At 50.0% G+C, this 21,523-nt stretch overlaps 1 protein-coding gene across 10 annotated transcripts in view; it reads right to left on the bottom strand.

Moving 5' to 3' along the window:
• TMEM44 (transmembrane protein 44) overlaps window positions 1-21,124 on the bottom strand; it is a 55,521-nt gene extending 34,397 nt beyond the window's left edge. For 8 of the 10 annotated variants that reach the window (XR_009597973.1, XR_009597974.1, XR_009597975.1 and 5 more), the window contains exons 1-8: window positions 20,820-21,124; window positions 18,262-18,388; window positions 16,493-16,586; window positions 15,205-15,371; window positions 14,912-14,998; window positions 9,864-10,034; window positions 8,340-8,480; window positions 6,615-6,719 (exon numbers count right to left, since the gene is read on the bottom strand). Coding sequence is in view for 3 of the 10 variants with exons in the window: in XM_027957163.3 (XP_027812964.2) it covers window positions 6,615-6,719; window positions 8,340-8,480; window positions 9,864-10,034; window positions 14,912-14,998; window positions 15,205-15,371; window positions 16,493-16,586; window positions 18,262-18,388; window positions 20,820-20,974 (1,047 nt within the window). In the remaining 7 variants the exon portion in view is untranslated. The remainder of the gene's footprint in view (window positions 1-6,614; window positions 6,720-8,339; window positions 8,481-9,863; window positions 10,035-14,911; window positions 14,999-15,204; window positions 15,372-16,492; window positions 16,587-18,261; window positions 18,389-20,819) is intronic. The other 2 variants (XR_009597976.1, XR_003585728.3) reach the window with 1 other exon arrangement.
• Between the last annotated feature and the right edge of the window lie 399 nt (window positions 21,125-21,523).

Here is a 21,523-nt window from a genome sequence, read left to right as displayed (position 1 = left end):
TTATAAAGAAAGCTGAGCGCCGAAGAATTGATGCTTTTGAACTGTGGTGTTGGAGAAGACTCTTAAGAGTCTCTTGGACTGCAAGGAGATCCAACCAGTCCATTCTAAAGGAAATCAGTCCTGAATATTCACTGGAAGGACTGATGTTGAAGCTGAAACTCAACTACTTTGGCCATCTGATGCAAAGAACTGACTCACTGGAAAAGACTCTGATGCTGGGAAAGATTGAAGGCAGGAGGAGAAGGGGACGACAGAGGATGAGATGGTCAGATGGCGTCACCGACTCAATGGACGTGAGTTTGAGTAAACTCCAGGATTTGGTGATGGACAGGGAGGCCTGGTGTGCTGCAGTCCATGGAGTTGGAGAGAGTCGGACATGACTGACCAACTGAACTGAATTGAACTGGTCTCTCTGTCCGTCTCAGAAGACAGCTTCCCCTCACAGGGCACATGGGTTTCCACAGAGATCCTCGAGGCTGTGGGATGGGGTTTCAGAGCATGCATATCTACCTGTCATCATCAATCTATCTATCATTTATCTCTCTGTACATCTCAGAAGAGAGCTTCCCTCCACAGGGCACACAGATTTCCGCCAGATCCTCGAGGCTGTGGGCTGGGGTTTCAGAGCCAGGCAGTCATCACACTGATAGAGCACAGGGGGAGCAACCTGCCTTCCAGACCACGCGTCCACCAGCTAACTGCCTTACCTTGGCAAAAAACCTCGTCCTCCTGAGCGTCACTTTCCTAACCTATAGACAGGGCTGGCAGCCCCTGCCTGCCCTCCTCTTAAGTGGTGTCACGAGGATAAGATTTAGTAAATGCCCTGGACACATGAGAAGAACAGCTGCTCATACGGGTCCCCAAATCACGCAGGGCTGCAACCCTAGACAGGTCCAAGGCACAGATTCCTGTGAGAGTTGGCTGGAAGGGAGGAAAATCCACCAAGGAGACACAGGCAGAGACATGGGGGGTGGGGAGCAGAGGCCTCCCAGCCACAGCAATGAAAGAATCTATAAATTCCCCAGGCCTGACCACACCTGAGTCAACAGATAAAACGGAGTTCCAAATTCTGTGAGTTGCGGACTCCTAGGACCCCACGTCCTCAGCCCCTCAGGCCCAGCCTGGCCCCAGCTGCGCCTCTTGGGAAATCTCTCATTAGACCAGTGTTCAGGAGGGGATATTCGGAAGAGTGGGCACCTCACTGGCTTGTTTGTCCGTTTCACAGGGTAGTCCAAACAGGATGTGTATTAAAGCACGCGGCATCACAGTACCAAACCACAACATGCCCATCAGGACATTCTCATTAAAAAAAAAAAAAAAAAAAAATCTGCTAACATAGCAGGCATGAAATGGCGGCATAAAAATCATGTCTTTTCCATAAAAGCTTAGGGCCCGGAATCAGACATGCTTAGTCTGAATTTTTGAGGTTTTTCTAACTATGGGATCTTGGGCAAGTGAGTTAACCCTCTCTGTGCCTCATTCAAAAATAATAATAAAAGTATTAAATATAATAATTTAGCATAATAATAATTCAACAATTTCTATAACAATAGAAATAACATTTGTATCTACTTCAAGTTGTTATAAGAATTTGTGTTGATGATAATTTTAAAAAACATTTATCAAGCATGTACTGGGTGTCAGCCATTTTGCCAAGTAAGAAGCTGCCTAACTCTGTAAGGAAAGGCACAGATCTGCGTAGAGACAGGTACAAATCCTGGTTCTAACACCAACAGATCGTGTGACCTTGAGCAAGCTGCTTAACCTCAACCGGCCTCTTTTCTTTCTCTGTAAAATGAGCATGGTAACCTCAAGGGTTGGGTGTTTGGGTTAAATGATGTAATCTATGTAAAGCACAGTACTCTAAGCACTATAACCAGCGCTCTAAGCACTATGACCAGGACAGTTATCACCAGAAGGGCTGGTTGGTATCGATTACTCAGAGCCTGAATAAACAGACCACCGCAGGAATGATGACTCTTCTGCCCAGGCTAGAGGCAGGGCTCCAGGCTCCCCGCTGGGAGCCGTCATGAAGACAACGCTCGCCCTCTGGTGGACACAGAAGGAAGAGAACAAGAGAACGCAGTCTTGTCCCAAAGAGCCTATTTCCCAGCAGGCATCCTCTCAAGACTCAGGTACAGGGGGTCTTGCGTTTAAGTGAACACAGCTTTTGAATTTTTGTTTTTTACTTTGCACCATTCTTTTTTATTTTGCATTATTATTTTTCAGAAATTCCATGATTTCAAAATTTCTAATGTAAAGCGCTGGCCAGATGCCAGGGCTCCCCGTGGTTTCCCCAGAGCTTCCGATCACCCACCTACCCAGCCAGTCTCCCGATGGAAAAAAGAGCTTAATGGCCAAAATAGGCTCCTTTATAAAACAGAGATAAAACAACAATAAAAAGGATCAATGAAACTAAGAACTGGCTTTTTGAAAAGATAAATAAAATTGATAAACCTTTAGCCAGACTCACCAAGAAGAAAAGAGAAGGGACCCAAATAAACAAAATAAGAAATGAAATAGGATAAATAACAATTAATATCACAAAAGTATTAAAAAAAAATCATGAGAGAATACTGTGAACTGTCTCATGCCAACAAATCAGACAACCTAGGAGAAATAAACAAATCCCTAGAAACACCGTATGCAAAGACTGAGTCAACAAGAAATAGACAATTTGAACAGATGGATCAGAAGTGAAATTAAATTTGTAATTTTTTAAAAGTATTAAAAAAAAAATCCCAGCAAACAAAAGTCCAGGACCAGACAGCTTCACAGGGGAATTCTACCAAACATATAAAGAATTTGGGAGTGTTGCTTTCACTTCAGTTTTTTGGAATAGTTTGAGAAAGACAAAAGACTCAAACTGCTATTTATAAAATAGATAAGCAACAAAGATAGACTGTATAGCATAGGGAATTATATGTATTATCTTATAATAACCTATAATAAAATATCTTCTGCAAAAAAAAAAAAAAAAGGCTCTTAATTGCGAAAACATGATCCGAACCTCCCTGAACTTCACTTACATCCCACACAGTCTATTTGCACCCACGTCCCAAGGAACAATAAGTAAAACCTCCCTATCAGGACCAAACTCTGAGTGTCAGCATGTCCCAAGGTCAGCTCAGTGGGGCCCCTACTACTGAACTCTTCATTCCAACACACCTGTGCCAAGAACCTGTGACTCGATGCACCAGGGTTGAGGCAGATGAGACAGAAGCGGACAAAGTTTATATCCCAGCAAGAAACAGAAAACAAACAAAAGTAAAAGATCGTGAAATGTGCTTTGCAGAGCATTTTAAAAGGTAATAAAGTAATACAGATGGCGACTGCAGCCATGAAATTAAAAGACGCCTACTCCTTGGAAGGGAAGTTATGACCAACCTAGACAGCATATTAAAAAGCAGACACATTACTTTGCCAACAAAGGTCCATCTAGTCAAGGCTATGGTTTTTCTAGTGGTCATGTATGGATGTGAGAGTTGGACTGTGAAGAAAGTTGAGTGCCAAAGAATTGATGCTTTTGAACTGTGGTGTTGGAGAAGACTCTTGAGAGTCCCTTGGACTGCAAGGAGATCCAACCAGTCCATCCTAAAGGAGATGAGTCCTGAATGTTCATTGGAAGGACTGATGCTAAAGCTGAAACTCCAGTACTTTGGCCACCTCATGCGAAGAGCTGACTCATTTGAAAAGACCCTGATGCTGGGAAAGATTGAAGGCAGGAGGAGAAGGGGACGACAGAGGATGAGATGGTTGGATGGCATCACCAACTCAATGGACATGAGTTTGGGTAGACTCTGGGAGTTGGTGATGGACAGGGAGGCCTGGTGTGCTGCGATTCATGGGGTCACAAAGAGTCAGACACGACTGAGCGACTGAGCTGAACGGCAAGTAATACAGCAGAAGAGGCAATACGCCCATTTGACTGGGTGGTGGGGGAAGAAGGCCTTCGGAGAAAGTGACGTTTTTACTGAACAGAAAGACAAGAAAAAAAGCAGACGTAAAAAAATCAGGAGGAAGAGCATGTAGGCAGAGGAATGAAGAGATATTCTGTGTAGCCAGAGAGGAGTGAAGCGGGGTAGAAGAGGAGGCAGTCAGGGATGGGCAAGCACGGGTCTTGGAGGGTCTAACAGGTCTGTGTTAGGAGATTAGATTTTATTCTGTGTGAAACGGGAAGCCAGAAGTGAAGTGAAGTAAAATTCGCTCAGTCGTGTTCGACTCTTTGCAACTCCATGGACTATGCAGTCCATGGAATTCTCTAGGCCAGAATACGGGAATGGGTAGCCTTTCCCTTCTCCAGGGGATCTTCCCAACCCGGGGATTGAACCCAGGTCTCCTGCATTGCAGGAGGATTCTTTACCAGCCGAGCCACAAGGGAAGCCAGAGGAGTCCTTTAAAGCAAAGAGTAGCAAGATATAATTTACATTCTAAGCAGACTCTTCGGGTTACTGGCTGTAAATGGAGTTGCTGCTGCTGCTAAGTCACGTCAGTCGTGTCCGACTCTGTGTGACCCCATAGACGGCAGCCCACCAGGCTCCCCTGTCCCTGGGATTCTCCAGGCAAGAACACTGGAGTGGGTTGCCATTTCCTTCTCCAATGCATGAAAGTGAAAAGTGAAAGTGAAGTTGCTCAGTCATGTCCAATTCCTAGTGACCCCATGGACTGCAGCCCAGCAGGCTCCTCCGTCCATAGGATTTTCCAGGCAAGAGTACTGGAGTGGGGTGCCATTGCCTTCTCTGTGTAAATGGAGGGGACAGTACAAAAATAGCAGTGGCAAACCAGTGACAAGGCTCCTGGATCTACTTGTTTCCCACTTATTAAATTGAAGTAAAGTTGATTTACAATGTTATGTTAGCTTTAGGTGTACAGCAAAGTGATTCAGTTATACATATTTACCTGTATATGCCTATATTCTTTTTTTCAATTCTTTCTCATTATACCTGCCGGACTCCTCTGTCCATGGGATTTCCCAGGCAAGAATACTGGAGTGGGTTGCCATTTCCTTCTCCATAGGATCTTCCCGACCCAGGGATCGAACCCAGGTCTCCCACATTGCAGGTGGATTCTTTACCATCTGAGCCACCAGGGAAGCCCTATAGTTTATTACAAGATATTGAATATAGTTCCCTGTACTATGTAGCAAAATCTTGTCATTTATCTACTTTATACATAGTTGTGTGCATCTGTTAATCCCATGCTCCCAATTTATCCCTTCCCCTACCCTTCCACTTTGGTAACCATAAGTGTGTTTTCTATATCTGTGCGTCTATTTCCGTTTTGTAAATAAGTTCATTTGTAGTATTTTTTAGATTCCACATAAAAGTGACATCACATAACACTTGTCTTCCTTACTTCACTTATATGGTAATCTCCAGGTTAGATCTACTTTATTTTTATTTATTCGTTTTTTGTTTGTGCCCGTGCCATGTGGGATCTCAGTTCCCCAAACAGGGATCAACACCCATGTTCCCTGCATTGGAAGCGCAGAGTCTTAACCACTGGACCACCAGGGAAGTTTCTGGATCGACTTTAAATGAAGTATTTACAAGACTCGCCCACGGGTGAGATGGGCACAAGCGCGTATGAGAAGAGGGGGATCTGGGTTTGCCTCACTGCACTGACATGAGGAAGATAGGGAGAGGAGCAGGAGCCGTCTGGGCGTGGAAATCCAGAATTCCGTATTGGACACGGCACGTGTGAGATGCCATGTGCTGATAATGAAGAGGAAGCGGAGCAGCCGGAACTGGAAAGGATGGAGACACAGGCAGGGGAGATCTCAAGGGCTGGCAGGTGGGGCTATGGGATCAGAGAAGGGAGCCCTCCTGAGGCGGAGTTGGGGTACTGCAACCTTGAAGTCAGGCTCACCGGGAGAAGCCGCCAGGAGGGAGGGAGTCAGAAAAACTAGGCCAAGGAGGGCCCCAGAAACTGGAAGAAGCGGGTGGCTGAATGAGTTGAATCTCGACTAGGACAGAAATTACCCCAGGATTTAGCGGTAGGGAGGCCACTGTAGCCTCGACAGGAACATCCTAGTGGGGTATGGGACGTGAAGTGGATGTCTCACCACCTTTTCCAGTCTTTTCTCCAACCCTCCTCCTCCTGAGGACCCCTCAGACAGGCCGGAGCCCCAGGAGTCACCCCATACCCTCACAGCTCCCACTGCTCTACCTGCTGACTCCACTGAAGCTCTGCGTCCGCATCAGCTCTGGCCTTGGTTCAGGCCACACCACCTCTTTCCTGGACTCGCAGCCGTGCCTCACTGACCCCCTTATCTCCAGGCTCCTCTCTCTAATCTGCCCCCGACACAGGCTGAGTGATGGCCCTGGAAGGCATGGCTGACCCTGAGTCTCTCGTCCGGAAGTCTCCTGGACGCCCATCGTCCTCAGGATGACGGTCAGCTTCCACACTGTGACCTTGCCTCTTCGCCACCTTTTCATCTTTCCAGCTCCACTTCATCTGACCACCTCCTCCCTACCAAGGCCTTCAAAAGCCCTTGTTTGCATGCTTTCCTGACTCATTCTGCACCTCCTACAGCTACAGTGTCACCCCCAAGAAGCCTCCCGTGACTACCCCCCACCCTTCCGGGCACCCAGCTGCGGCTCACGGCCATTTACCTGCTGCACCGGTTCAATGGTCAGCTCCATGTAGCGACTGATGGCTGCCGTCCTCTTGAACGGCTTGCAGTGTGGGAGTGTGGTGAGCGGCACCCAATCCGAGTTCTTTCAAAGGAGGCAGGAAGACAAAAAGGAAGAAGGAGACACTTTCTAAAAACAGGATTCCATTTTCTTCAGCAGAATCCTGTAGGGATTCTGTTCTTTTTTCTTTCTTTTATTTTTTCTGTTCTTTTATGGCACATCTCACTTTCTACTTCCTGTAAGACGTATCTTATCTGTCTCTCTGATGTCACAGAAGGTGGGTGGGTCCAAAACTTGGCTGCACAGTGGAACTACCTGGGCTTCTTAAAACACAGCTAATGTTTAGCTTTTAACCCCAGACATTCTTCCACCAGTGTGGAAGTGACCTGGAGAGTTTAAAAGCTCCCCAGATAAGTGTAAAGTTTGACAAAGCTGGGAGACTACTTAGGTGGGTGCTAAACAAATGCTTTTAGAAGAAGTGGTTCTCGAACTTTACTGTGCATCAGAAGCACCAAGAGGACTTATTAAAACAACTGAGCTGTGTTTTGGTAGAGCTTGGTGGACCCTAGAATTTGCATTTCTAACAAGTTCTTGGGCGATGCTAGTCCAAGGACCACACTTTGAGAACCAGAGCTGTAAAGACTGCTGAAGAGATGCTGAAGGCTCTACTTACTCTCTTCAGAACACTAAACACATGAGGCTCTCTTGAAATATTTTAGCTCCCTTTTGGAATATAATTTCATAACAGATTCTAGAATGGAATGAAAATAACATCCCATTAGAGCCTTCCTGGGAACTTGGATCTTTGGTCCAAGAACCTGTATCGCCCCTTTTAGCTTGGCCATACCTACACACCATCTCCTATTTCATTAACTCAGTCAGATTATGCTGTTAAAGCTAGAACATTTGGAGGAGTGGACCTGGCTCACTCACAGGGAGTCTCATTTCCACTCTGAAAGAAATGAGAATAGTGAAGAGTCTTCATAGGAGACTAGATTTTTTTTTTTCCTGAAAAAATTATCTTAGAAAAGAGGGAGCTGCTTTCTGTTCAAGCCTTTACAAGCTCTCTTATTATCATGAGGCACTTGTTCAATTATTTGCAGCCAAAGACTTCTGACAAAGACAAACTCCCTCAGTTAGCATAGTTCTCCTTACTTACAGGGGTCACCTGATTAAATCAGTAAAGACAGAGACAGACACATTTACAGATATGACATAATTGCCAAGGGTGGATCTTATTGTAAATAACACTTCAAAAATTAGCTTTTTAGCAATATCAGCTTTTTTAAAAATTGTGTTATTGGTGGTGATGCTGTGGATGTCAAATGTATGCAAAAGTAGGAACATAAGTTTTTACCGAACGTGGGCAAAAAGCACATTACTTCTAAACTCAAGTATTAATTTATATAGTAAGTGAACTTCAATATATGTATAAATTACCAAATAGCATAAGTGGACATTTGACTGTTTTATCGACATTGCTAAAAAATGTTCAAGTTTATGCAGTGATCAAAAAAAAGAAAACTTAAAAAATTTTTGTATTTGGAAAAACAGAGGATCCTATTTTCTCAGGGCACTCAGCATTGGGCATAACCCACACTGGAGGGACCCCCAGATTCCCAGGCTGGGCCCTGGCAAGGCTCTCCACCTCTGCCTACGCTGGGCACAGACACCGGTTAGCCCCATCCAGCTGGGAGACCTTGCCTCAGTCATTGCCTCCTGGTTTTCTTCCTCCTTCTCTGCACAGGTCAGAAGGGCTTGGGTGTCAGGGTTCTCTCCTGCTTCAGAGGCAAATCCCAAGACTTGCCTCATCTTGCTCTTCATCACGCAGGAAAGGAAAATGATCTGAGAAGTGGATGTTAAGGTTCAAGGAAGCAGAGAACTTCAGTTGCCTGACGCTGCCTTCACCCCGAGGGCTCCACCCTGGAGTGACGCCCTCACTCCCCAGAATCATCCTGCCAGGGGATGCCCCAGAGCAGACACAAGACAATCTAAGGACAGAGCCAGGTCCAATTCTCTCTGTCCCTCCGGGGCCCACCACCCAGCCAGGTGCTCTAACAAGCACTTGGTGAATACTTGTTAAACCAAAGGATTGTGAAAACCATCTTCCTTGGCTTAGGAGGGACGGTACATGTAGTGGGTGGAACAGCGTCTCTCCAGATTCATATCCACCCATAACCTCAGAATGTGACTTTATTTGGAAACAGGGTCTTTGCTGATATCAAGAATTAGTTAAGATGAGGTTAGCAGTGGACTAGGGTGGATAAGGTAAGTCCCACAACAGGAACTTCAGAGGAAGAGAAGATAGGCAGAGATACACAAAAGGAAAAGGGCCACGTGACGATAGAGGCAGAAATGGGAGTTATGCTGCCCGGAATCAAGGCACCCCAGGAGCCCACCTGAAGCCGGAAAAGGCAGGGCAAGACTCTCTCCTGGAACCTTTGGAGAGAGTGTGGCCCTGTCTGGACTTGGGGCTTCTGGTCTCCAAAGCTGAGAGAATAAATTCCTTTGGCTTAAACCATCGAGTTTGTGGCAATGTGTTATGGCAACCTTGGGAGACTCAAACAGTAAGTGAGAAAATCTTTTTCGGAACTGTTTATGCTAAATCCACAGGGTTTTTTCACACACTCCCTCCCCAGCAGAGGCTTATCCACTGTCAGCATCTCCACCCGCCACTGTCTGAGCTTAGCCTGCCCTTGAGGCCCTCACACCAAGGTCACTGGGGTGTCAGCACATCGGGCAACAACCCCTTGGGGACAAGAAAGGGGGACAGCTTTTCTCCCTGCTTCCCCACCCCAGGCTCCAGCACCAAATAGGACAGGAAGCGCAGGATCAGCTGTGCAGGCCAAGTCAGCTCGCAAAGCCCTTCCCGGCCCACGAGAAAGACAAGGCAAAGGTGAGAAAACAGATTCATGGAGGGTGGGGCCGACGCAGCGGGGAGCAGCATGGAGACAGGAGCTGGCTCTTCTCTGAGCCCAGGGCCAAGAAGTTCACACTCCCTCTGCCGTTTCATAGAGCTCCAGTCAAGAGATCCTTCTGCTTATTAAAAAAAAAAAAAAGGAACAAAACACAGAATTTCACGCTGCAATTGTGTCTGCCTGCCCTAGGCTTCAAACCACCACCCTGGCCACTGAGAAAGAATTCTGTCTACCAAGTGGGTAGGAGGGCGTGGTGGGGCAGAGGGGAGACGAGACACAGGCAGTCCAGCCCCGGGACCTGGGTGGATACAGACAGGTCCAGCGCTGCACGGCCGAGCGACGTCAGGAACCAGGGCGTGGCCCGCAGCAGGTACTCAGGCCGCTGGTCGTGGGCCACGATGGCCGAGGCGTAGAGGAGACCAGCCAGGGCTGACAGGAGCCGGGTCCACAGGTGGATGGAGGGAAATGTCCTACCCCGGCACTGGGCAGAGAGAGGAAGGGGCTGCGCTGGGGGGAGGACTGCCGCCTCGCCCAGCTCCCTTCGGTTGATTCTAAGACCCAGACCCCTTGATGTGAGAGGTTGGAGGGCAAGCCCTCTGGCCAAGGCCAGCCCCCAGAGGAGTTGTTTGCATTGGGCTTCAAGCTGCTTCCAGGAATTCCCTGGCAGTCTGGTGGACTGCACGCTTTCACGGCAGGGGACACAGGTTCGATCCCTGGTCAGGGACCTAGGATCCCACAAGCCATGAGCCAAGGCCAAAAAAAAAAAAAAAAAAAGTTGCCCCCTTTGTCTGGTGAACTCCTATTCATTCCTCAGAACCTGGCTTAAAATCAACTCTGGGAAACCATCTCTTATGCCTCCACTCTAAGGGGAGCAAGTAATTCCTTCTTCTGTGTCCCTCACACCTGACATACCCCTCTACTAGAGTGCCTTTCACGCTGGTCATGACTTAGCTCTTTACACATCTGTCTTCTCAGTAGACAGAGGGCTCCTCAGAGCAGGGCTGAGGGCCTCACCAGTGCCCTGGAACCCAGCACTGGGCAGGAGCCCGTGAATTTCAGTGGAGAGAACATAAGGGAGATAGAATTATGGAGAGCCAAGCCCTGACCCTTCTCTTCTTGGGACCACCAACTCCGAACTAGCCCAGATGGGAAAGTCAGGGAAATTAGAGATAACATTCTGGTAATTTTTGAAGCCAAGGGGATATTTTTGGAGAATGAGTCATGAATATTGGTTTTTTTAAAAGGAAACATATGCAATATCTATATGTAAGTACCATTTACAGGTATAAAGTCACTTTCTATACACATTAAGTATATAAACACATATGTATTTCCAAGTCATACAGTTACATAGGCATTTAAATTAACACAGAATACATATACATGTATATGTGTGTATATATATACACACACGTGTTTACATATATATACACATGTGTGTTTACATACATACATAATATATATATATATATATATACACGTGTGTTTACATATATATATACATAAACTTAGCCTGCTCATTAGATGACTGTATTTGGAGACATGCAGGCCTTGCCTAAGGAATGGACAAAATTCAAGAGAAAAAGCATGTTTTGGTCGATTTTCCCCATTTTAATTTTAATCCTCAAAAGGACTGAATTCCCAGTGGTTGGAACTCTGCACTTTCACTGCCAAGGGCCTGGGTTCAATCCCTGATCAGAGAATTAGGATCTCACAAGCCATGCAGAGCAGCCAAGGAAAAGGAAACAAAAAAAAGATTCCTCAGGAGTGTTAGGTCTCCCTCTGCGTCTCTTCCAACTTTGTTCCCAGGCTTCCCTGTTTCAACTCTGGGAAACCATCCCTTACCACCTCCACCCTAAGGGGAGCAAGTAATTCCTTCCTCCCACCGCCACTACCTGCTGGTGGTGGCTTACTGTAAAAAATCCACTGCCAGCACAGGAGATGCAGATGTGGGTTTAATCCCTGGGTTGGGAAAATACCCTGGAGATGGAAATGGCAACTCATTCCAGTATTCTTGCCTGGGAAATCTCATGGACAGAGGAGCCTGGAGGGCTACAGTCTATGGGGTTGCAGAGTCAGACAGGACTTAACAACTAAACCACCACCACAACACCCCTAAACAGACAGCACCTAGCTGGGGAGGGTGACTCCCGAACCGCTAGCCCCAGAGGCTGTAGGTAGAGTGACACCCCTTCCCTTGGCTCTTCTTACCTCACACAACGCAGGCAGCATCACTATACCAAGAAACCCTTGGGGTCCTCCAGCCCACCCACCCCATTTTACAGGAGACATTGATGGCCAGAGGGGCAGTGACGTGCAGAGAGGGGCTCAGCGGGGGAGCCCTCTGCTCTCACTCTGGTGCCAACTCATGCCCAGTACCATCTGACTCAACACTCAAGCTCTTGTCAGTGTTGGTACTAGGGCTCTGGAGGGCTAGAGGGCTGTTTGCCTGTGGCGCTGGGCACACAGCAGGTGCCTCAAGCATCGCTGCTTGAAGACTGGAACTGGCTTGGTGACTCAAGATGTGGCGGGAGCTTCTCCAGCACACTCGGGCCTGCCTAACAGTTCAGGACTGATGGTTGAGGGGACAACCCGTCTGGTGGTTGCCTGGCAAATCTGTGCTGGGGGTCGGAAGTGGGCCATGCCTCAGCTGCTCCTGCAGCAGCAGTGATTCCCCATGTTGTCAGCACAGGGCTCTACTGATCAGAGCACGTTCACACTCCTTGTCCCATTCAAGGACTTGCCCCTGGAAAAATGGCATCTTCTCCCACCAAAGCTACCCAGCCAGACTGCTCAGTGCCCCCACCAAGGGTAAGTTAGAAGCAGCTTCTGGGGGATCCAGGGTCTGAGGCCATGCTGGCTCAGCTTCCATTGCACCCCAGTCTTGCTGGCTTTCTTCCTAATGAGGGAACCCTAGCTCTGGGCTTTTGTTCACTGGACCAGACACACTCAGGGCTGGCAGTCTCTCCTAGATTACCCAGCTCAGTTCCAATGTAATCTCCCTCTATCTTCCTGCCAAGGTGGGGGTCATCCGGCTTGAATGCCTCTAGTGATGAGGAGCTCACTACCTACTAAAGCAGGAATAAATAACAATACCGATTGCTCTCAACATGCCAGCCACTGGGCAAAGTGTCTAACCCGTGGAGTCTTTTTTTTTCACTGAATGGGATGTGGCCCTCCCAGTAACCTCCTGGTTATTGGTTCTGGTCTTGGTTCTTATCACTAAGACTGCAGAGAACAAGGCTACTCTTTCTGCCCCAAGACAGCTCTCCATTTGCTGTATCCATGAACTCCCTATTTTCTAGGCCAGATATAGTCGCTCAGTAAGAAATGTCTCCTGGCACTACCCTGGGCAGACCCCAAATGTCTGGCACACAGCGAGAAGTAAAACAGAAAGGGTGACTGCTCTCACGGTGCCAACTCTCTGCTGGGGAACCAGGCAGCCACTTGGCAAATAACTAAAGGAGCTAATTTCAGGCTGAGATAAGTGTGATCAAGAAAATGAAGCAGAGGGAGGAACCCAGGGGTGGGGCTGGCCTGGGGTATTTTAGGGGGGCTGGTGTTATGGGTTGGATTGAGTTTCCCTAAAAAGACACTGGAGTCCAACTCCCAGAGCTAGTAAATGTAGCCTTATTTAGAAGTAGGGTCTATGTAGATGACCAAGCTAAGCTGAGGTTGTTAGGATGAGCCCTGATCCAAGATGACTATTCCTTATGAAAAGGGGAAAGTCAGGTACAGGAACGTACGGAGGAAAGGCCACGGGAAGACTACATGCATTGGTGGGTGTGCACGCACGCGTGGGCGCACGCACACACACACTCGGAGAACACCACACAAATCCTGGAGTTGTGCTGCCACCAGTCAGGGAACTAGCAGAAGCTCAGAGAACAGCCTGAAACAGACCCCTCTCTAGGGCCTTCAGAGGGAGCGTGGCCCTGACACTTTGGGGTCGGGCCTCTGGCCCTGAGACTTAAAGACAATACATTTCTGTTGTTCCAAGTCTGTGACACTTTGTTACTGCAGGCGAAAGAAACTTTTACAATACAGGTGGCCAGGGCCCTGCAGCAATTCCTTCAAAGGCTGTCGTGTGACACAGCTTCCCAGCCCCACACCACCCTGAAGACCCATCCCAGGGGGGCTGAACTGAGCACAGTGCTCCCCACACTCACCTCCGTTGATCTGGAGATCGCATCGTTGCTGAGGAGGCCCAGTGCCCTGGGAGGTTTCAGGCTGCAGCTCTCAGAGTGCTCAACTAAGACCCCGCCATCCCCAAATCCTGTTCTCCTGGAACTGCTATTAAATCACAGCTCTGGGGCTTCCCTGGTGGTCCAGTGGCTAAGACTCTGCACTCCCAGTGCAGCGGGCCCCAGTTCGATCCCTGGTCAGGAAACTAGATCCCACATGCTGCAACTAACGGCTTGCGTGCCACAACTAAAGATCCCATGAGCCGCAACAAAGATCAAACATCCTGAGTGCTGCAGTTAAGACCCGGCCCAGCTGAATAAATAAATTAATGTAAAGAAAACACAGTATTCTTGGGCAAGTGACTGTTTTAAGACTAAATGATGGGCTGGCACATTTCTGGGGTCATGTAATATGTGGTTCTCTTGCAGGTGCCCTCTTGCCTTGGTGGCCTTTCCTGCACTCTCCTCTGCCCCTGTTGCCTCCCCTCGCCTCTGCTTCCTCAGGCCCCACCCTGTCTTCCTGCCAATCTGGGCACCCCCAGCACCCAGCAGTGTCAACAGTTTCCACCCTCATTCATTTGCACAACGTAGAGGTTTCTCTCTCTCTTTTCTAAATCCCCAAACATTTGATTCTCTCTCTTAGAGCATTCAAACACCTTGTTTTCCATTTCTCTGTCTTCTTGAGACTGAGCTCGCCAAGGGCAAGCAGGGCATCTCAAGTCATGTCTGTTTACCCCAGGGGAGTGGCCAACATAGGGCTTCCTTTACCCCAGACACCGGGAAAATATCTGCCAACAAGACACTCTCGAATATAAAGAGCCCAGGAGCTGAACAATCCTATCTTCTAAAACCTCAAACCTTTTCATTCCTTAATAGGATGCTTGTTCATCCAAACACAGGGGCTCCTTCCTGAGAACCTGTTTCTCATTTGCTACAAGAAATAGAGTGGACACAGAGCCCTCCCGCTGTGAGCCTCAGGATCCCTGGAGCCTGGGGCCAGCTGCCCTCTGCCCCGCACACACATATACACAAACACCCCCCTCCCCATACATACACACACGGCTGTGCACACGGGGACACCATCTCTCCACCCCAGTGATCTGGAGCTGGGAGGATGGTCCCAAATGCCCTAAGACCTTCAGGGGTGACCCCACAGTCCCAGCCCCAGGCTCACAATTCTGGAGAGTGGGGGGATCCGGGAAACCCAGGAGCCCAAGGCCGCGATGCCACCCAGTAGGAAGCCGAGGATTTCTGTATTGTCCTGTGGGAACAGTGATACACTCAGCACCCAGGGGAGACTCCCAGGCACACTGGGCCCACCCTTTTCTGCTTTTAGGTGGTTATTCCCAGCAAGGCCTAGGCCTGGCCCCCACCCCCAGGACACTGATTGGGACTGTGTGGAGGGGAGGGACCCGTATTCCCCGACATCATACCCCTCTCCCTCAGCCCGAGCAGGCCTGGCCTCACCTGCACCAGGATGCCCAGCAGCCTCCTCTGCAGCCCTCGGTCATGGCCTGAAGCCCATGGGATGGTGGCCCACAGAGCCCAGCCTGGGCCCAGGCTCAGTGGCAGGACCAGGGCAAACACGCTGGCCTGGAGCCGCCGCCTCCTCTTCCTCTCCCGGGAGCCCCGTCCTGCAACAGACACCAAGATCCTGCTCAGCTGCCGGGATCTGGAACCCAACAGACAGCTGCGTGGGAAGAACTGGTGTTGACCCCGGCCACAAGGCCAGGACGTGCTCCCACGTTGTCCCACAGGCCAGACCTCGCCCACTCATGAAGGGCCTGTGGTGGTGCCCTCTCATTCCCCCCACCCCCCATGCCTGGTGCTCTTCCCCTTCCTCAGCCTTTCACGTCGTTTTATGTTTCAAGGCAGGTCAGCGTTATCCTTTATCACATACATCTGCGTGCACACGGTGCTGTTCATCCTAGACTGGAGCCCCCTAAGCGCAGGCACTGTGCCTAGGCAGCTCTAGAGTCTGCACAGAGCCTGGCACTGAGCAGAGCCCGGCACTGAGCAGAGCCTGCACAAGCTTGGTGAATGCCCCATGAGTGGGCAGAGTGGTGCCAAGGCATCAAAACTGTGAGCAGGAGAAGCATCGTCTTTGAAAGACCCCTTGAAACAGAAGGCAGATCCTCCGCTGAACAACTCCAAAAAGAGCATTCCTCCTCTGGGCAGCATTGAGCCCAAGGGTATCTTACATTACGCCCTGGTGCAAGCACTTCCTTTTAAGATGATGGTCCGAGCGTGTTGCTGCCCCTTGTCGGGAACGTCTGGTCCCACACACTCCCAGCCTACTCATCCCATCTCAGCCACCTCCAGTCCCTGCTCTGCCTGAGGCTGTGCAGGTCCTTTCCTGGACTCCATTTCCAGCAGCGGTGGGGCTTCACCTGGAGCCCCTGGACTTGCACACTGAGTATCACTGTCTGTCCCCTAAGCCCTGCCCCCTCCTTCTTCCTGACCTCTTCCCAGGCTGCTCTTTCATCTGGAAAGCCCTTTCCTGCGGCCCCAGTTCCAACGTCACCTTCTCCCGACACCTGCAGACCCTCCCCTCCTCTGCTGCCCACTGTGCGCACACCCCTCACTAGCAGCGCTGACTACCTTTTAGGGCCCGGACCTCTTGCTCTGGCTGAGGCCGGGGAGCTCGCTCATTCATCTGTACCTGGCAGGGGCCCAGCTCAGGCACAACAGGGAGAGGTGCTGCTGAATGAAATGAGTGGATGATGAAGTCAGGAAGAGGTGGCAGCACACTCACCCGAATTAGACTTGAATTTGGAGCCACAGACTGGGAAAAGAATGGACACAAAGTTCACCAGGTCGACAGCTGCTAGGTAGGCACCAGTGAAGACCTGCGAGCAAAGGAAAGGTCTTGGTGTTCAAACCTCTTTCCACAGCTGTAGTACCTCTCGTTCTGGATCTCCTCCACTACATATGTTCCACTGAAATAGGGTTTCCAGGGATACCTCCCACGCCACAGAGGTTGGTCATCACCTCCATTTGAGGAAATGGGGTTTTGCTCAAGTGACCAAAGCCATTATGAAAACGTGCATCATAGAGATGGGACAAGATCCCAGCCCACCACACTTTCCATTGTACGGCGTGGTCTTGTGCAACTCTGGCCCAGCCACTGACCTTCCCAGCGCCTCTGTTTCCTCATCTGTGAAGCAAAGATAATAACAGCACTTCTCTCAGTGTGAAGCCGATGATATGAGCCGACACATGGAAAGTTGCTTAGGCTGGTGATCGGAGGAAAGTAAGATGTGCCTGCCGAAACTGGCACTCGCTACTGCCACTATAGTGGACACTTGAACAGCTCACTTCCTTGCAGCAGAAATTCTGAGTGTCACTTTACAGCAGGTCCTCTGTATCCTCTGTTCTGCATCCATAGATTCAACCACCCATGGATCGTGGGGTGCCATAGTGTGTATTATTTGAAAAAAATCCACTTATAAGTGATTGCACACAGTTCAAACCCATGTTGTTCGAGGGCCCACTGTATTTAGTGCTTAACAGCATGTGTTCTAGGGTTTGAATCCTGACACTGCTACTTACAAGAGCATGCCTGTAGCAGGGTTATGTAACCTCTCTACACCTCTCCACACCTCTTTTACACCTCATGTGTAAAACAGGGATGATGCGAGCACCCATAATTTAAGGATTAAGTGAATTAATATATGAAAAGCCCTTACTATTTAATAAATATCAGCTATTATTGGACTTGAGCTGAACTTCATTATCTTTTATCAGCGAGTGAGAATTGCCTCCAAAATGAAAGGTGATTTGTTTCTGATAGAATGCTGCACACAGCAGGGTCTAGAACTCTTCAAATCTGTGTCCAACTGTCAGGCTGCCCTCCTTCACCTCTCCCTGGGTGGCAAAAGGCCAGGACCAGCCCCCTAAAGTGGGGCCCACAGGTCCTTCTTCCTTGGGATATGTGTTTTGAGATAGGCCCCTTTCTACACAGATTTGTTTAAGGTCCCAGACTTTGGAAAAACTTGAAATGTTTCTCATTTGCTCCAAAGCCCACATCACCACCTGGGAAAGGATTCAGATACCCCTGCATGAGTGGGGGCAGTGCCTGGGCTCTAGAAAACAGTAACAGCACCCATCTTTTTTTTTTTTAAATTGGACATCTACTATGTGCCAGCTCCTGTTTTAAGTGCTGGGGAGATGGCACTGAATTAAAGTTGTTGCCCTTATGAAGCTGACATGCTAGTAAGGGTTAACATGTAATAAAGAATAGACGTAATGAATAAAGTAAAGCAGATGGTACATTGAGGGGGAAATGAGCAGGATGAGGGGTCTGGAGCAGCTGTGGGAGATGCAGGGCACAATTTTAAACAGATGGTCAGGAGGTCTTATTGAGAGGAGATTTTTGAGCAAAGACTTGAAGGAGGTGAGCGGTGACTCACATGGTTATTGGAGGACCAGAAAGGCCAGCAGGGGCACAGACCCTAGGGCAAAGCTGCTTTGCGTGGGGAAGGAACAAAACAGAAGCCACTGTCACCTGTGGTCCCAACCCACCTGAATGGTGAGTTGTTTGGCCAGAATCGCCCCAATAGTATCACACAGACTGATCAGGAGGCAGCACGCAGCCCATAATGCTGACTGGTCCCGTCCAGATTTCCTCCCACATCTCAGATACAGAAGCCTGTGGGGACAGACAGGAGTGTGGACAGAATACAAAGATGTAAGGTTGGGCTCCCAGAGCAGGTGTCTGAAAAAGGCAGTTGTGACTTGGTTTCCTTACGAATCACTTTCTTCCCCATATATTCAGCAGGTGTTTTTGACCTTAGTTTACAGATGCAAAAAGTAAAGGATGGAAAGGACTCTGAGCCTCTGACCACCAAGCCCAAAGCAAGAGCCAGGCTTCACAAAAGGAGGAGTTTCTTTCTCCCTATCAATCTGGCTGCCTCAAATTCACAACCCACCTCTCGGTGCTGACAAACGAGCTGTCAGCTTTTCTTTTTTAGAAAGGAGACAGGAGAGTTATAAAAGTAATCCAATCATTGCAGTTTTACTGTAGAGCAGAGTTAATTGCCTAAATTAAAAAGGCAACTTGTTTCTTTGCAATTAACATGAAATCCTTCTAATCCATCTGTGCAGTGAGATGGCTCGGTTTCTGCCAGCTGCATCTGAGTTGCTTTCATTTTGGGTGCATGTTCTTTACACACCGGGGAAGACTCCTCAAAGATGCCGTGGCACTTTGAGTTGCCACTGCTGGCTTCTCTCCCTTACTGCTCACTTTCTACCCCCACATTTGCCCAGGAATAAGTGCAGGAAGGCAGGACAAGCTGGAACGGGCAGACGTCTCTTTGTCAGCATCATCAGTCGGATCTTGGAAATACTTTGTCTGAGATGTTTCCCTGCCAACATTTCTACCGGGAAACTGATGCACAATTGCAGCTCTGGTTTCATTTCCTTTAACCACAGGGTACGACTTACTCCACATCATTAGGACCATTTGGCCAGTTCTGAGCATCAGCCCTTGGGACAAACTGATGCGGACAGAAGACGACTGGGCTCCCAAACATTCCTGACTGGCCAGACAAAGCCCAAAGCTCCCAGTGGGAATGTAAACTGTTAATTTTGAATCCTGAAACTGAAGGTCCGAGAGTGAAGACTCTACACTAGAGACTCCCCGAGATGGACCCAAGTTACAAATAATTTATTTCAACCCTCCCATTTGAGAGAGGAGAACACTGAGGTCTATGGTGAAAGGTGAGTTAATGCAGGCCTTCCACTTTACCTGTGGAGGCCCTGCCTGTGCCCTGGTGCTCTTCAGCCACGTCTCCAGCTCTCAGGGGTCAGGGACCCCGGGTTGGCCCTGATCCAGCCCCTACACAGCTGAGGCAAGGTGGAAAGGCAGAGGCTCTGCTCTCAGCCCAGCCAGTGGGCATTCTCACGGACGCTCGTAACCTCTCCAAGTTTAGTTCATGGAGGGTAAGCTGTCTGATGACACCCATCTCAGAGGGTGGTGGTGATGAGCATGTGAGACCATGCAGGTAAACTGCCCCCTTAGTTCCCATCCTCTGATCTGGGTAGTCACCTCCCAAGCCTGCGCCTTCCAGTAGGTCCTGGGGTTTCAGTTCTCCCCATTCACTCAGGCAAGTCAGTTAACTTGTCAGAACCTCAGGTTTCCTCATCTAAACAGAGTCAGTGACAGTCCCTGACTCACGGGGTGGTGGCAGGGATTGGTGAGTTAACAATGGCAGGACTAGGCCCTCAGCAAATGTTCCAAGTGTTTTCTTATTCATGGCCTGCAGACTCTCTCCAACAACATCAGGCCTGAGGTAAACAGGATTGAGTGCTGAGAGTGAGCAGGTGCCAGCCTCCCTGCGGGTGGTCCTTCTCTCCCTCCCCCTCCACCTAGGGAATACATGGGGGCACCATCCTCCAGAGCTTGGGACAGGGTGCCAGAAGACCTAGAGACCATCTTTAGCCAGACATCACCCTTAGAACCCAGGTTACGGTGATCACTCGGCCAGATCACTTCCGGTGTTGGACAGACCAGGGCCAAGTTTGTAGCCAGAGTTATATAATTACCTCTCCCCTTCTCAGCTAGGAGGGCCTTGGGTAAACTGAGGCCAGAACATGGAGAGACAGGCTCATGTTCTCTGCCAAGGGTGGGTGGCAGTGCAGGAGCAATAATAATGCTGTTTAATGAGCACTTAGGAAGAGCTCTACCAGCACTAACCCATTGGATCCTCCCAGCCGGTCCTATGCGCTAACATCCCCATTTATGTGAGGAAAAGTGAGCCCCAGGGACTTTACACCTCTCCCAGGTCACAGGGCCAGTCAGTGGGGAAAGGCTGACAAGACACCCAGGACTGGCGGCTTCCAGTCCACGGTCCCGCCCACCATACCACCCAGCCTTCTGTGGGCTCCCAGCCCAGCCTCCTCGTTCGTGGAATCCGGAAAGAAGGCTCTGATTTCAGTCTACAGCAAAATGCGCCTCTCGACCCTGGAATTGTCCTGCCTCTTGGATCCTCCCTTTCTGCCCTCAACCATTCTAGGTGCCCAAGAGCGAGTCAGCAGGGCCAGCGCCCCGTTCCCCCCGCGGCCGCCCCGGCCCCCATTACAGCGCGTGGACGGCGATCCAGCAGGAAGAGGCGCAGATCCATAGGGCGAAGGAGATGCAGACACGGTGGCGGGCGAAGCAGCGGTCCAGGTAGTCCCAGTCCCAGAGCGCGGGCGCCGCTGCGCGGCTGGGAGCCTCCCCCATGGCAGGCTCCATTCCGCCCAGTCCGGTGCCCGCGCCTTCGCGTGGCCAGGGACCCGCGTGCAGCCTCCCTTGCTGCCCGCGGCCCCGGCGCTGCCGCCCCGCACGCCCCCTTCTGTGCGGTTCCGCCGCAGCGGGCCAGCCCGAGCACACCGTCGGCCGGCCGGAGATGGGCGCGCCCAGCTCCGCGCTCCCGGGGGCGGGCGGCGGCGGTCAGGACTCCAGGGAAAAGTTTCCGGAACCGTGCGGCTTCCCCACCCCTCCCGCTATTGTCGGGGGTCTGCGGGCGGGAGGCCGCCCCCCAGCGTCCGGAGCCGGGAGCAGCCTCCGCACAAAGGCTGCGCTCCCTGCCCGCCAGACAGCGGCGGCGCGGCTCCGCGGACCCCTTCGCTGTCACCCATCCCCCAAACCGGAGGCCAGAGCGGAATACAGTGACCTGCCAGCCCAGTGGGAGGCACCTTCATTACCCCACATTTCCTGAGCCAAACAATGCACACTTCGCTCCCGGCGAGCCGCCTGGGCTCTGGTGATCCCGAGAGGTGTGAGATCGTTAAAATGGCACGA

Source organism: Ovis aries, chromosome 1 (genome assembly GCF_016772045.2).
Source record: "Ovis aries strain OAR_USU_Benz2616 breed Rambouillet chromosome 1, ARS-UI_Ramb_v3.0, whole genome shotgun sequence".
NCBI lineage: Eukaryota > Metazoa > Chordata > Mammalia > Artiodactyla > Bovidae > Ovis > Ovis aries.
Note: the sequence above shows the minus strand (reverse complement) of the source record. Positions and strands in the feature narration are given on the sequence as shown.